Genomic DNA, 15,384 nt, shown 5'->3' with positions numbered 1-15,384 from the left:
TACAATGGTATGAACGGTTTTGCTCTTTATTCCACTTTAGATCCTTTCTGCCACTGATTCCTTGCTTGAGAGGTTAGGTTTGCAAATGATCTCTCAGCCACCGCTTTTGACCTTGTTACCAGGGAGATGCCAGAGTAACAGCACTGTTTTTGTACTAAGGGAGAAAATAGACCACAAGATAAGTCAAAGGAAAGTAGCGTGGAATCAGGCCCCACCTTGCCTCATTCCTATGATTCTACTGCACCGGCCACTCTCCCTCTTCCCAGCAAACAACACCACTAACAAATTACACTAATATAGTGCCTCTCACACAATAATAAATAATATTAATCCTAGAATTTTAATAGCGCCTTATCACTTTGTCGAGATGTCTCAAAGCACTTCACAGGATATATTGTAAAGCGTTTTTATGTGTGTGAAATACCCCAAAGTGGAATTCTCACGGAATTCAATATTTTTGAATCTTATTCTGAATACAACCCCGTTCCACCCCATTGCACGTGAAAGTCTTGTCTTAGCTCTATGTAGCATTGTGCTTACGGGCACCAGCACACTGTGCTCCTCATTAAGTCATTAGAGGTGTATCTTATGCTCTGCTATACTTAATTGCACATGTATGATTATCTGATGTTATTTAAAACGTGCTGTAAATATGTATGTTCAAAACGCGCAGTCCTAGTAATAGCACAGAGCAGAGCAACAACTCCCCCCGCCAAACTCAAAGCAATCTGCAGTGGGGCAGATTATATCACTAAGAAACAGATACCTGGGCTTTTTCAAAGCCTTAATCTTGGGAAAATCAGAGGCATTTTTAATTAGAACGGGATTGCTGTAACGTAACCCCATGAAATGTCAAATCCAAAGGATAAACAGGGCAACGTTAAACTACAAAACAAAGAGGAACTTGTTTCGGTAATTTTCTGGGTTCTGTTTCCCAGACCTAGGGGACATTGTGGAGGTTTGTATTGCTGTCTTTTGTTTTCTTAATGTTTTTGTCTTTTCTCACTGGATTTGCATCTTTTTCAAGTTTAACTATTTGCTTGTGAATATGTAGGTTTCCATATAAAAGATTGTCTCACTTCAAAAACTGCAGATTTGTGATAATTTAGGAAATGCTATTAGTAGCTGAATGTGTCATTGGATCATACGTTTGATTTCAATTTCAATACAATTTACATTTATATACCACCTTTCGTGTTGGGAGAAGTTCTCAAAGAACTTGAAAATAAAAAGATTTGAACTTAACACTGTGAATAACACAAGACTACTATTAATTGTGGTTTTGATATATTCCTGGTAGGTGTGTCAAAGTAAGACAAATTTGTAACCTAAAACCAGAAAGAAAAAATTAAATGAATATGGCACACAAATTGTGATTTGAGTGCTGTATCCATCTCATTTTGAATGCAGAAGGTTTTACTCATCCCTGAGGAAAGCAATTTTGAACTGCATGCAGTGGAACCAGCTAGGTAGAAAATCACGAACAAAAGGTCCCTTTCAGACGACACAGAAAAGAAACGTCAGGGATTTACTTCTCGCAGATGCTGAGCTGTGTAAGATTAGATCCTCAGATGTTATGAAGGTCTTGACATTCTTACAGTAATTTCTGAAGGGCACAGGCTTTGTTCAGTGGTTTCAGCTCAAAATGACCTGAATATCAGTAGCCTTGAGTTTCCAATTGAATGCATTTGGAGTTTCCAAAATGACCACTCGGTAGTACAGTAGCAGTGGTTATGCTAGAATTAAAAGCAAATTGAAGGAAGTATTTTTGTGTGGATTATCCAAATGTTTAACAACAGTGTGCACCACTTAAGACATAAGCAACTAATGAATTGCTGTGGCAAGTGACTGACATCCATCATTCACTGAGCACTGATCTCAGCTTTGCTATTGGGGAGGGAAGAGCAGAGGCCAGACTCTAACCAATAAAGAATGAAAGCAAGAATGTAGAAGATGAATCATCTTAATTTTCTCTCACCCAACTATTACAAGAAAAATTTACATTTACAAAAGGCTCTTCACGTCATGGGGATTTCTCAAAGCGCTTCACAAACTGACTGGTAGTTGATGGAAAGGTGACCAAAAGTACGATCTAAAGGAGAGACCCAAGGCTTACTTTAAAGGTGGGTAGAGAGGGGGAGGTGGAGGGACTCTGGGATGGAGCTCCAGAGAGAGGAGGTAGAATAGCTGAAAGCTCAGGCAGGAAACATGAAGAGGCTGCTGTTTGTTGAGTGGGGTGAATAGCAGGGGTGGCAGAGTTGCAGGACGTCACAGAATTAAGGTGGGGAGAGGAACACAAGGCCCTTGAATTCAATCCACTAGGGGATGGGAGCTGATGAAGCAGATCTCTGTGTTGAATAGGGGACATTAAATGGCAAAGGAGAGCTGTAATAATAGTAATAATCCTTGCATTTGATATAGTGCCTTATCACGTCTTCAAGACGTCTCAAAATGCTTCACAGAATATACTGTAAAGTGAATTGACTGTATATTTGTGGGTGAAACGTGGCAACCAATTGCGCACAGCAGCGTCCCACAAATAGTCGTGGATTGAGTGACCAAATTTTTATTGTTTTTTTTCTTGAGGAGTTATTATCAGGCATGTGGAGTAAGTAAACTTGCCCAACGTTTTGCCCTGCCGGGAATCTAAACCAGGTCTCTCGCTTGTGAGGCAAGTGGTCCAACCATTGAGCTACAGGACTCCACAATAAGGCGTAAAAAAAATAAGGGAGGAAATCCAAAATAATTTATCTACTTATTAATGACTTTCACCACAATTCTCATTTCTTCGATTTAATGAAATGGGGGGAAACTTCTTACAAACAAAATTCAAAAAAATGTTTTGGAGAACTTTAATACCGTACAATTGAAATTGTTTTCATGTATTCTCTCAGTCAAATTAAGGAAACATTTGAACTGAATCAAACATTCCAAAACTCTACCCCGTGTGAAGGGCGCTATATAAATGCTAGTTGTTTTTATTGAATTTCTAGCTCATTTTAGTTGCTTATAAAATACACACTTTACCATAAATCCTGTGAAGTGTTTTGAGATGTCCTCCCAACGTGAAAAGTACTCTACCAAATGTAAGGATTATTGTTATTAATACAACATTTACTTTAGCAGTAAAGATGGACAATTTCTATCTGCCTCTCCTAACCGCTGAGGTAAACAAATACTTTGAAAAGTGCCCCAATATTTAATGAGAAAAGGTTTGATTCAAATCGAGTGAACCATATTTCGGTATGTTACATACTTGCCATGGACAGATGAACAACAGATGAAAAAGTCTGGGAGATATATAATGCATTTTCCATTGATAGCCCAAAGGAATTATACATTCATTTATAACTTCGAATGGACTGTATATTAATAGGCTATATTAAAGCTGTATTCAGTATGAGTGAGAATCCTGCTAATGTATCTGATTAATTCCCCTATGTTCCAGACCACTGGTGCACTGAATGTCTCTGTATCAGCTCAGAATATGGATTGCTATGACAGTGGGATTATTTGCATGAAGACCCTAATGATCTCCATTGGAAGGACTCATCTTTATTTTAATGACAACTCTGGAAAGCCAGTGAGTAATTATGCTGCTTAATCGTAAATTAATTCTGATTTTTTTTCCTTGATCGTTGCTTGGAAGAAAGCAAAACATGCTCATACGCTAGCATGTAAAACCTGGTTGGACAGGTTGTAAAATACTGAGACTCTATGTTCTGAAAGAGTATCTAAGTTCACTCATGCAAATATGGATAATTGTACCACATGGTGCAATTATTGAGCCGTACACATCAGGGCAAACCACTGAAATGCTCTATATTTTAATGCTTATGTAGTAGCTAAATGCTGTACATTTAAATCAGTATTGCAACAACACTAATTTCTGCATTGGACCTAAAATCCAATACACTGTACATAACTGGTGTAATGTACTAGCAATTTCTGTACAAAGCCACAAAGTGCTTTAAGACAGACATTGTGGTCTAAGTATACAGGTATTTCTCGCCTTCATTGTGCCACAATTATCCAACAATGCAAAGTTAACTCTGAAAAATGTTTTAATAACAAAAGAGTACAAAGGTATATGAATTTTATTTATTTAAAAGAAGAAAATTGAATTTACAAGAAACTGAGTTAGATTCACTCAGTTGATTTATCCAGTGAATGCTTTGTAACTGCAAAGCTTAATAATTTTGGCATGTACTGAAGTATTTTGGAAAGTCTGTAACCCAACACAGAATCACTAGTATTACTTGTAAATGCTTGTTGTTCTAGCGTTTATCCAGTGTAAAGAGAGAAGGGGATGATTTTCAACTGTGGAAGGCTGGGTACTATGTAGCAATACACTTTCCAATGCAAGAGATTATAATCCTTTGGGATAAAAAGACAACTGTGCACATTCAGGTTGGACCTCAGTGGAGGGTAAGTAGATACTTTGTGAGATCTCACCCATCTACAGTAAATTATGTTTCACAGTCGGGATGAGTGCTGAACTGAGTTGAAAATTTGAAATGATCAGATATTGGGAAATTCCACAATGCTGGTTTGCCAAAATGGGATTAGTAGTGCTGATGCATCCCCCCAAAACTCACTCTGTCCGAAATTCCGTCTGGTTCTTTTAAAGTGCTGCAGAAAATATGCATTCACCTACCTACAAAATAGATGGTCATTACACTTTACAATAAATCCCGTGAAGTGTTTTAAAGACAGAATGGATTTATAGGTTAAGATGCGCTGGAATTTTGGGGTTCGTTTCCAGACAGAATAGATAGTGAGCACATGCAAAAAAAAACGCACATGTGGGTTGAAATTCTGCTCGACGTTGTGCCTCGTATATTTTGCAATATTGGCTGCAAGTGGCTTTTCCTCATGAAGACAAAATAGGATAAAATTAGTAGACGTTTTTAATTATCCAGTCTCCTCCAGGCTTTGAGTGACAAACAGTTCTATGAATAAAAATTTCCTCTGTATTAGCAAAATACATTTCTACCATTTTCACTGGGTAAATACACAGCTAAATTATAGTTGTGATTATAATTTATACCATTTGCCAGGGTAAACTGATGGGCATGTGTGGAAATTTTGACAAAAGTACAGCAAATGACATGACCACTTCAAACAACATGGAAGTGAGCAATACTCAGGCGTTTGGAGACAGCTGGGCTCTTGGCCAGGTAAGAATTAATATTGCATTTAAAATAGTTATAAGATTGTATGGAACAAAAAAAGCTAACTTGGTTCTCAAGTCTGCTCCTTGCATATAAATATATAAATGTAAGATTACTTTTTTTTCCCTAGTCATGTACAGACAGTTGTAACGGCAGCAAATAATGTGTATTTGTTGTGTCGAGGGAAGACAAAGCTGTGAGATAGATCGACACCCTCCTAATTTGGGGTTTTCAAATAAAAATGATAATTTGGTCACTCAATTCATGACAATCCATGGGACATTACTATGAGCAATTCACTTCTGCGTTTCGTCCACAAAATATACAGTTAATTCGCTTGATGAGGTGCTATATCAAATACAAGAATTATTATGATTATGTGTAATTTACTAGATACTACTATTGATTATTCCAATTGATTCTTCCAAATAACTTCCTATGAAACTTTCAATTTGATGAAGCTTATTAATTGGTCAATTTGACAAAACCTGCATTGTGCAGTTGTCAGCCTAGTTCAGTTGTTGACGCTCTCACTTCCAAGTCAGAATGTTACCAACTAGTGCAACAGGCTTGATGGGCTGAGTGCCTTGCTCCTGTTCCTGTTTTCCTGTGTTCCTCCAACATGTATGTAATTATGTAACTGTGAGAGAATGCAGCAGATCACCATTGCAAATAAGATGTTGACAAATACATGGATTAATTTACAGTTGTCTCCAATACTTTTTTCTTTCAGTGTGTCAGTAGGGACGATATCACCAGGCCATGTGAAGCAGATCTAATTCGGCAGCCATTTGCTAAGAGAGAATGTGCCATTCTGTTCAGCGAAGTATTTGCTCCTTGTCACAATGTGGTAAGTTTACATTATTTAGCACGAATCTTAATCGAAAATGTTCCCATACCCATTTACTGCATTGATATAATTAAATAATTATGGCATATTTAGCCTTTCTGGAGAGGCTACTTGCGTCATTCATTATTTGCTGAATGCATTGGAATGTTTATTTCATTATTATTACTTGTGAATCCGTCAAGGCATGAGGGTCAAAAGTTCATAATTATTTCATAGCCAAGCACGTAACTAATACTTCAGCTAATTAACTTTAATTCCGTCTGCAAGCAATTTACTAAACTATTTGAAGACAATTGCTGATACTCTTGCTATTTGAAGGACACTGGGATCAGTAACTTACATTAAGTAAAATCGAGTGATTTTCAATATCATTGTTGTAGTTTCCCTGATCAGCAAGGCTGTTTTCTTCTGAAAGTTGTACATATGTATTTAGGGATCTAAATCAGTACAAGTACTGTGGCGCACTGTGCTTTGAAGGAAACTGGAGCAACCAATTTGTACAACAACTTGCATTTATATAGCATCCTTCACACCGGCAGCGTCTTGAGCACTTATATATCCCACTTTGTTCAGTTATAGACACTTAAAATCTATTTAATAATAGCAATCAGGCAGTCAAGAGGTTGGGCTCTTTGGAGGACAGGACAGTTTGATAATGCATTTAGTATTGACAGCTTGCACTTTGGTTTTGGGAGAGTTATGGTAGTTCTGATTGCTATATTAAAGTGACACTGCTTTAAGCCACCTCCTCAGAGGCTTGTTCAGATTGCAAGCCTGGGAGTTCAAGTATAAAGGAACTCCCCCCTCCCCTCAAAAACAAATCCTCTCCTTAGATGGTCTGGCTTGAAGTGCAGCTGAATCAGAAAATACATAGTTGTTTCATATTCACACTGCTACCTGCCTAAATTCATAAACAGTAACAGATTAAGAAACATTTTCAAAGTTTGCTTTTTCAGGACAATTTGACACAACAGAAGACCCTTGAGTCTTTGAGATCAATTAGGTTTTATGCCTTTTATTATTTACTTAAGCAAACTTTTTTGGGGGGTGATTTGTTTTTCATTTTAGGCATTGTTGTTTCAGCATCTGAGAACAGTTTGAGGTCCTGGTCAGAACAGCAATAATGTAACATACCTCCAGGTGGCAGTGCCTTACCACATAATAAGAGTAAAAATAATTGTATTTGATTCAGCGGCTATCAGGAGGAGATCTCAATGTGTTTCACTGTAAAGTGTAGCGACTGTGTATTTTTGTAGTTTACTCCACAAATCTGGTTGTTCACAGGTCGACGTTACCTGGTTTTATAAGAATTGCCTGACAGACACATGTAACTGTAACCGTGGTGGGGACTGTGAATGTTTCTGTACCAGTGTTGCAGCCTATGCTCACAAGTGCTGTCAGAAAGGAATATCAGTGAACTGGCGATCACCCAGTGTTTGTCGTAAGTATTACCAGAGACACGTTCTTTAAATAAACCAACTTTGTTCTCAATTTGATGCACCGATGGATGAAGCTATTTAGCCAAAATGTGTTTCAAAGTGATGCATTGAAACAGGAATAAATTTCAGTTTCCACATCATGGAGAGTGGTTTTGTACATAAAGAACAGCACATTCTTCAAAAGCACTGACACTTCTTTCTTCATAACTGAAAAGGGTGTGTGGGGGTGGGAGTGTGGGAGGGGTGGGTCAGGCTGACAATAAAGGCCAGGATAACATCGTTTTCTATGGTCTGATAAGTTAACATATGGTAGCTTTTGTGAGAATCAATGGAGCTAATTATTAAAGTTTCATTGCCATTAGGGTTTGTGACGGAAAAAGGACCAAATGGAATTTGGCCATTAGGCTCCCTATTCTTCTCCAACCTGACATCAGGGTCACTCTTCTTTCCTGACGTGATATTGGGTTTTGTTTCCCAGACCCAAGGCTTCCTTGGTGACACTTGCTTCTTTGGATCGATGAACGTGCCTGTAGATCTGTGACTGACATCCTCCTGAATCTAATGCTGATCTTCCTCTCTCCTTTCCCTGATTTACAATTCTCTCCTTTCCCAATGCATTAATTATCTTCACATTCCCAAAGACGATTCACTTTCTACCTAGAGTGTTCGCTTACTGCATCTCCTCGAACATGCTGATTAGTCCCTTGCCTGACAGACACATGTAACTGTAACTGTGGTGGGGACTGTGAATGTTTCTGTACCAGTATTGCAGCCTACCCACAGATGCTTATTGGCTCACTCCGACGCAGGTTGGTGTCACACTTCAAATAATGTGTTCATAATCCCAATTGCAAGGTATTTACATTCAGCTTTTTGAAACATTCAGTAGTACAATAGATAAGGTTAATCTGGGGGAAATCTTCGCGCTCTGGTGGGTCTTGTGCAGTATAATTATATAATACATTCCTTACTTTACTGGAATTCCATTCACTTAGCAAATTAATGCATTTCAACAACAACAACTTGCATTTACATAGCACCCTTCACTCAGGGTAGCGTCTTGGAGCGCTTGACAGTGGCAAGAGTCTGACAATGAGCCAGGGGGAGAGGGAGGGGGGAGGTGATTTTAAACACAATCAAAAAGGAAAATCTTTAGGCAGGATTTGAAAGTGGGGAGGGAAGGGGCAAGACGGAGGGATTATGGGAGAGACTTTCAGAGTTTTGGGGCGTAGAGGCTGAAGGCATGGCCACCGATGGTAGAGTCAGCTGAGTAGAGGAGCAGGGGCTAAGCAGATCGGATACGTAGGGAGATGCAAGAGCATGAAGGGATTTTGTAAACGAGTGAGAGGATCTTGAAATCGATAGGTTCAGTAATTGGGAACTAGTGGAGCCTGGCAAGCACTGGTGTGATGAGGGTACAGAGTTTCGTGCGTGTGAGTATCCGGGTGGCAGAGTTTTGCATTAGTTGAATTTTGGGTATGGTGGAGCTGGGGAGACCAGTAAGGAGGGCATTGGAATTGTCCAGCCGGGAAGTGATGAAGGCATGGATGAGGGTTTCGGCTGCATTGGCTGTGAGGTACGGACAGAGGTGGGCAACATAACAGAGGTAGAAAAAAGCAGTCAGGGAATAGATATGAGGTAGAAACGAAAGCTGGGGATTGAACCTCACGCATAAGTTGCACGCGGGTTGGTGAGTCTGAGGGAGAGCCCAGGGTGGTTGAGGAGTTCAGACTCTCAGGAGAGAAGACGTTGACAGGAGCCAAAGAGTATGGTGTCTGTCTTGCAATAAATGCAAGTTGTTGTTGTAATGGATTTACTTCTTAAACAGCCTTTAAAAGTATGTCCAATTTATTCCACCCTTTAAAGAAATTAACTTGTTTAAAAAGCTGCTGAAAGAATATCTTATTCTGATCATGACTGACGATGACTTACAGGCATGGATGATCGAATGTTCTGTGATTCCATTCCAGTCCAGTTTTCAACATAGGAATGTCATTTGTGAAATTCATTCAATCAGGTTAAATGTTTTTTGCTTATATATATCTGGCACCACTATGCCTTCCTATTTATTCCTAGCTAGTTTTATTTCTTGTGGTAGAGACAGCTTATGACGACAACACAAATTGTACATGATTTGGTGGAAGGAATTGACTGAATGGGATGAATAGTCTTCGTGTTCCTTACTTTCCTATTGGAAAATGTATACAATAAATAGTAATAGTTTGTTTATCCGCTATAAGATTTGCTTCTAAAAAACTGACTTAACACAAAATATTCCGTCTGTAAATATAGAACATTTGAATACAATGTGTCTGGACATGATCCACACTGACATTCTTGGCCAATAATGTATTGCAAAATAGTGTGGGTTATGATTTAATTTATCATAATACGTAGAAATTCATTTGGTTAGTTTAGGAACGCTTCTTTCAATTTTTTTCTGATACAATGAGCTGTTCTGTTGTACATAAACTTGGGCATATAGGAATTGATTGTGTTTAATGCTGTTAAATCATTTACATGTGCATTTTAAAATAAAGCTAATGTATTACAGTCCCTTTGACAAAATTTTAAGGGAAACTGGTGAAATTAAATTCTTATTAATGACTGCATGGCATATTCTTTGAAGCCTTAAGTTTGTGGGTTTTGACATATGACATTGAAGAAAATTGGTAATGGGTAAAGATGACATTGAGCTTTGATGGACATCTGAACAGAAATGCCTGGTCTAGATTTGCTCTTATTTATATACCATTTAAGAATTTGGCAAATTCTTAAATACAGCTTTAATTTTGAAGTTGTTTTTCTCTTAAGCTCTTTTAAGAATGACAGCAAACAGACTTCAGAGTAAAGACTGAATCAGCAATTTGCCAAATTCTGAACTCTCTAAAATGCTCCGTTAGTAAATCTAGACCTGAGTGGAATTTTCTCCCGAATCATACATTAATGGCACCTGTTGATTATCACTTTAATTCTGAGTAAACTAAGACCCACAGAACATTTCATCAAAAAATAACAAATATTTAAACACAACTAAGTTTTAATTGTTTTTAATCTTTCAGCTTTTGACTGTGAATTCTACAACCGAGGTATGTAATGTTCATGTATTTATACAAGTTTTAATAATATTAATTAATAATTAATTCTCTAATTTTATAAACTTTTAATAAAAATGTTAGCTACTGTAATTATACCTTATGGAAAGTTTGCCTTTACAGAATTATTTGGTCCATTTTATAACTATATCAATTAGTTATTGCTATAGCATATTTATTCAGAAAAACTGATTAGGATAGACTGCTTCATTGGAGAAGCAAACACCAACACTAAAATAAAGGGTTGAATGGACTCTTGCTTGTCTTATAGGTTACTACAGTTCTATGTTTAATAATAATAATAATCCTTGCATTTGATATAGCATCTTATCATGTTGTTGAGACATTTCACAGACATTACTTTCTTTTCTTTCCTTTTATGGACCTTTCTTTTCGACCGTGCCTTTAGTCACCTTCCTCCCCTTCCCCCTGGCTCGGGCCCGGGATCCCTTACTGTAAAGTGCTCTGAGACGCCATCCGGCTTGGAGGGCGCTATATAAATCCAAGTTGTTGTTGTTGTATCCTAACCTCATTGCATCTTGTTTAATATTTCAGATCTTGGCGAAGGGCCATATGTGTTCCTCAGCTATTTGTACAATAACACTGTTATCGGAGCCAACATGACAACTGGGGATGTCTTCCCTTGTCAAAGAAACTGTGCTGGAGGGAATATTTTGATAAATTTCATGATTGCACCTGGACTATACAAAGGAAGGCAATTCAGTAAGTTTTATTTAACTTTAACATTTCTGCAATGTTCCATAACTTCAGTTTTGTATTTTATTTTCAGTTTTCATCTGCCTGGCCTGACATTTGCAAATGAAAACTGATGATAACGGATGACATTTAGCTAATTGAGTTTCAGATTAACTTTGAGTTCATCATAACAATGACGATTGTGTAGATTACAGTTTGGCAAAGGCATTTTACATTTGGAATCGTTTTTTATTTTGGATGTAGATTTTAAAATTTTGTTTTAATTATAAAATGAGGGAATTCTCTTATTGATGATAATAAAAGCAAGACAGTGATTGAGTATTATATCTTGTTGCAGATCTGCCAATTGTTTCCTTCGAATCTGCTGAAAGACCAAATTATTTTTTACACGCTGGGGTAAATGGTTCCCTTCGTTTGGAGAAATGGAGAGACAGTGAACTTTCTGGAAAGAATCTTCATTCATCCAACATCATAATAAATGGATCTCTGGCTACAGTACCTTTGAATTATACAATAGGAAAGGAGCTTTTGTCAGAGTCACACCATCATTTGTGACAGCAGTTCATTACGATTACTCCGATAAATTTAAACTCTCAAGCAGCTTTGCTATTGAAGGTATGTGGTGTAAGATGTATCTGATTCTTTGGATTGTGGCAAAAAATATGCTTGTTTGAGGGATAATTTTTTAACTGAGGAATTTGAAGATGTCTGGCATTTGGAATAAGGATCCTCATGGTCTTGCAGTTTGGTGTTCTCCAAATATGACTGATCCCCTTATTTATTACTAAGTTTGACATAAACATTGAAAATAAAACAATGGGAGTTTGAACTTTCCTGATTTCTTAGTTTAGTGTGCAGTGAGGTATTGAGCCATGTGATTTGTGGGTGAAATTACATGGCTCAATTCCTCACTGAATATGCTGTCCTAATATGAGATGGTCACTCATTTTAATTTCCTCTATAGCTTAGAAAATTTTGCCCCTGTAACATTCTGTAGCCCACAAAATACAGTCAATTCACTTTACAGTATATTCTGTGAAGCACATTGAGACATCTCAAAGACGTGATAAGGCACTATTATCAAATGCAAAGTTTATTATCATGATGTAATCCACGAAGGTTTGAGGTTGTGTTCCTAGTATTGGTTGAGTTTGCTGATCTCAGCCAGCACTCCTTATGATAGCTTTTAATAGATAGACATGTGTATGTCAGGTGAGCACAGGCTTGGCTGTTGTACCCTTGCCCCCTCTATTGTCTGTGCTCAAATGTAAAGAATAGTCATTTAGTTGAAGTACTAGGGAGTGGCATGAAATGACAGTCCTTTCAAAATAGGAGAAGAGACATTTGGAGCGTGGATAATAATAAAGGATCTTTTTGATATATTGAAAATCATTATTGATTAGTACAGGAGACTAACTATGAAACATAGGCAACCGACAACCAGCCTGTCGTCTTTACTTGATACATATGGCGATAAAAGGTGGAAATTGCGAGAGTTTAGGAATATAGTTCCCAATTTTTCATAAGCTACAGAAAGTTGCAGGGCCAAAATACTCTTAGCTATAGTAGAAATTAAACTGAAATTAAATTGAGCGACCATGTCATATTAGGACAGCATATTCAGTCTTAGCTGGAATCACGATAGTGGTCTCCTCCTATCTTGTACATTTATCTGTGAACAAATGCTGTCTTCTTGCCAAGGGGTATAATCTACAGTTTACTAAAGTTGGCAAACATTTTGTTTCACGCTGATAGTGTTTGCTACCAAAAAGCATGTTAGACCAATGGTCCACACCTGCACACATTCCAATAGGGTGTTATTCAGTACTGAAAGAAGGGAATCTGGCTGATTCGATTCTCCTCTCTGGTCTCCCAACTCTGGGGCCATTCTGGCAGATATCAGCTTTCTCAGCACACATCGGGGATGAAGTCTGCATTCCTTTTGAGCTGAACAGCTTGGCGCATTTACCCACTGAGGCTGTTGGAGAGAACCTTCAATGGCAAAAAACGCAGCTTCAATCAATAGATAAACAATTCAAACACAATTTAGTAAAATACAACTTTGTCTCACATCGTGGGGCAAAATGGTTATCATATCACATATGGCAACTGATTCTTCATTGTTCAAACTACTGGCACTATATTGGAGGTGAACATAGCTAGAAGTGTGCAATAATTCCAATTAGCACAACCCATAATGTTTAGAAATAATTTGAAATGGATTCTAGCAGTCCCTCAGTTTTGTACATTTGTGGGAATGACATCTGGAATAGTACTTGTACAGAAATGCTACAAGCACATTCCAATGACAGTTTATGAAGTTGTAACATAAAACCATCCTGTCTGCCTTGCAACACAACTTGCATTCCTTATATTAACTTGTCCTTTTTTCTATTACTTGCATATTCCTTTAATTTCAAACAATAGAGCAGGATATTATACTATGCCACCTTGCTACAAATGTTGGCAATCAATAGAAGTTTATTATTGCAAGGTTAAAATCAGTTCCAGAGACGGCAAGGTTATTGTTAATTTTCATTTATTTTAATGGCAAATATCTGAAAATATAATTTACAGGTAATATTTATGCTGCTTTTTAGTATCTAAATGGAGGACTTAACAAGTCATTTTATATTTAAAAATCTGTTTTACTATGAAGTGTTACTTAGATAGAATTTCTCCTTTACAATAATAAATGCCACGTCAGTGAGATCAGAAACAGAAAATGACATGAGATGGTTGTCATTGGGATTTAACTGGAAGTAAAGGTTAAAGTCCATGCCATGCCATTTCTTTTACTTGGCTTTAGATGCCTTGGAGATTCCTAACATTCTGATAAAATAAAATTCTAATAAAAAAGGGTCTGGCAAGAGCAGCGAGGAACAGTATGTGTTTTAATTGGGATTTTCAATATGTAAAAATAACAATAAATAGTATGCTTGCTGCTCCAGCTGAAGCGCTTGAATACTGTTGCCAAGAGCAAAACCACTTCGGATTCCCATTTCATTCCATCTCTGTGGGAAACATGCAGGCCTGCAGAAACTGTGTGATAGATAATTTGTTACCCATGATTTTTCTCTGGCCAAACTGCACTTGTAGCAGTTATTTCCACATGGAGTGTAATGAAGACTCCAAAGTGTTGGCTTCAGCATATGGTAATTAAATATTGCCGTATAAAGGACAGCACTGGGCTCCTGTGCTCCCTTATGCAAGTGCCAAGCTTTGATTAGCTGCCGAGTTAGGTTATTTTCCATGGTACAATAGTAACTACATAATCCTGAAGTGCTGGAATGTAAAAGGAGAGTAAGAAGGATTGAGGTGAAACTAAAGCTATTCAAACCGAGGGCAGCCAGAATTTGCCTGAACAATGCTCTCTCTTCAAGGCGGCTCTACTGTGTAGGCTCAGCCCTTGAATTTTACTCATGACACTCTGCATAGCAAAAGTCAGCTAATACTCCAAAGGGGAAAAGGTTGCTCTGTTCACGGAAGTTGCTTGTAACCGTATCTGCTAACTGGTACAGCTGCCTACATATTGGGATAAGAAAAATATTTCGGCCTCCGTTTCTGAAAGTTCATATTTTATAGGAAGGAAAATAAGCTGCACACATGCTAATGCAAATGATACTGTGCCACGCAATGTTGTAGATCTTAACAGCAGTGGGCTTGACTGCTATGTATACTGTTGCATTTTCCAAAAAACGAATTTCAATCAATCATGCCAGTGCACTGATCCACATTGTAGTTGTAGCACAGAAGGAGGTTATTTGGTTCAGTGTATCTGTCCTGATGCATTCCATTGCAACAACCCTCCGTGTGTGTATAAAAAAAACTTTTGGTGATAATCTTCAGTTTAAGCCCTTGTTACTGACCCCTTGATCAGTGGAAAAGGTCCCTCATTTACCTAATCAAAAGATGTCGGCAAATTATGTAACTATGCTGTAGCTGGTTGAAATACCACCTTTTAGTGTGTTCCATTTTTAAACTGCTTTAATATATTAAGGAGAGAATAGTTTTTAAAATGCAGAATCTCACATAATCCTATTGTTGTAGATTTATTTTCATCCCATAGAAGCAATAATAATTAATTGTAATAATAATCCTTATTAATA

The 15,384-nt window shown here is 37.6% G+C and overlaps 1 protein-coding gene across 1 annotated transcript in view; it reads left to right on the top strand.

Annotated features, from left to right (window-relative positions):
- Positions 1 to 15,384, top strand: part of otogl (otogelin-like) — a 64,121-nt gene that overhangs the window by 21,593 nt on the left and 27,144 nt on the right. Inside the window, 9 exon segments of the mRNA XM_042335063.1 lie at positions 3,449 to 3,583; positions 4,282 to 4,428; positions 5,061 to 5,180; positions 5,908 to 6,024; positions 7,309 to 7,465; positions 10,526 to 10,552; positions 11,114 to 11,281; positions 11,613 to 11,711; positions 11,714 to 11,890. Coding sequence (XP_042190997.1) covers positions 3,449 to 3,583; positions 4,282 to 4,428; positions 5,061 to 5,180; positions 5,908 to 6,024; positions 7,309 to 7,465; positions 10,526 to 10,552; positions 11,114 to 11,281; positions 11,613 to 11,711; positions 11,714 to 11,890 — 1,147 coding nt within the window.

The sequence above is a fragment of the Callorhinchus milii genome, unplaced genomic scaffold, assembly GCF_018977255.1.
Source record: "Callorhinchus milii isolate IMCB2004 unplaced genomic scaffold, IMCB_Cmil_1.0 Scaffold5, whole genome shotgun sequence".
In the NCBI taxonomy this organism is placed as follows: Eukaryota; Metazoa; Chordata; class Chondrichthyes; order Chimaeriformes; family Callorhinchidae; genus Callorhinchus; species Callorhinchus milii.
The sequence above is the reverse complement of the archived record's forward strand: the minus strand, read 5'-3'. Positions and strand labels throughout refer to the sequence as shown.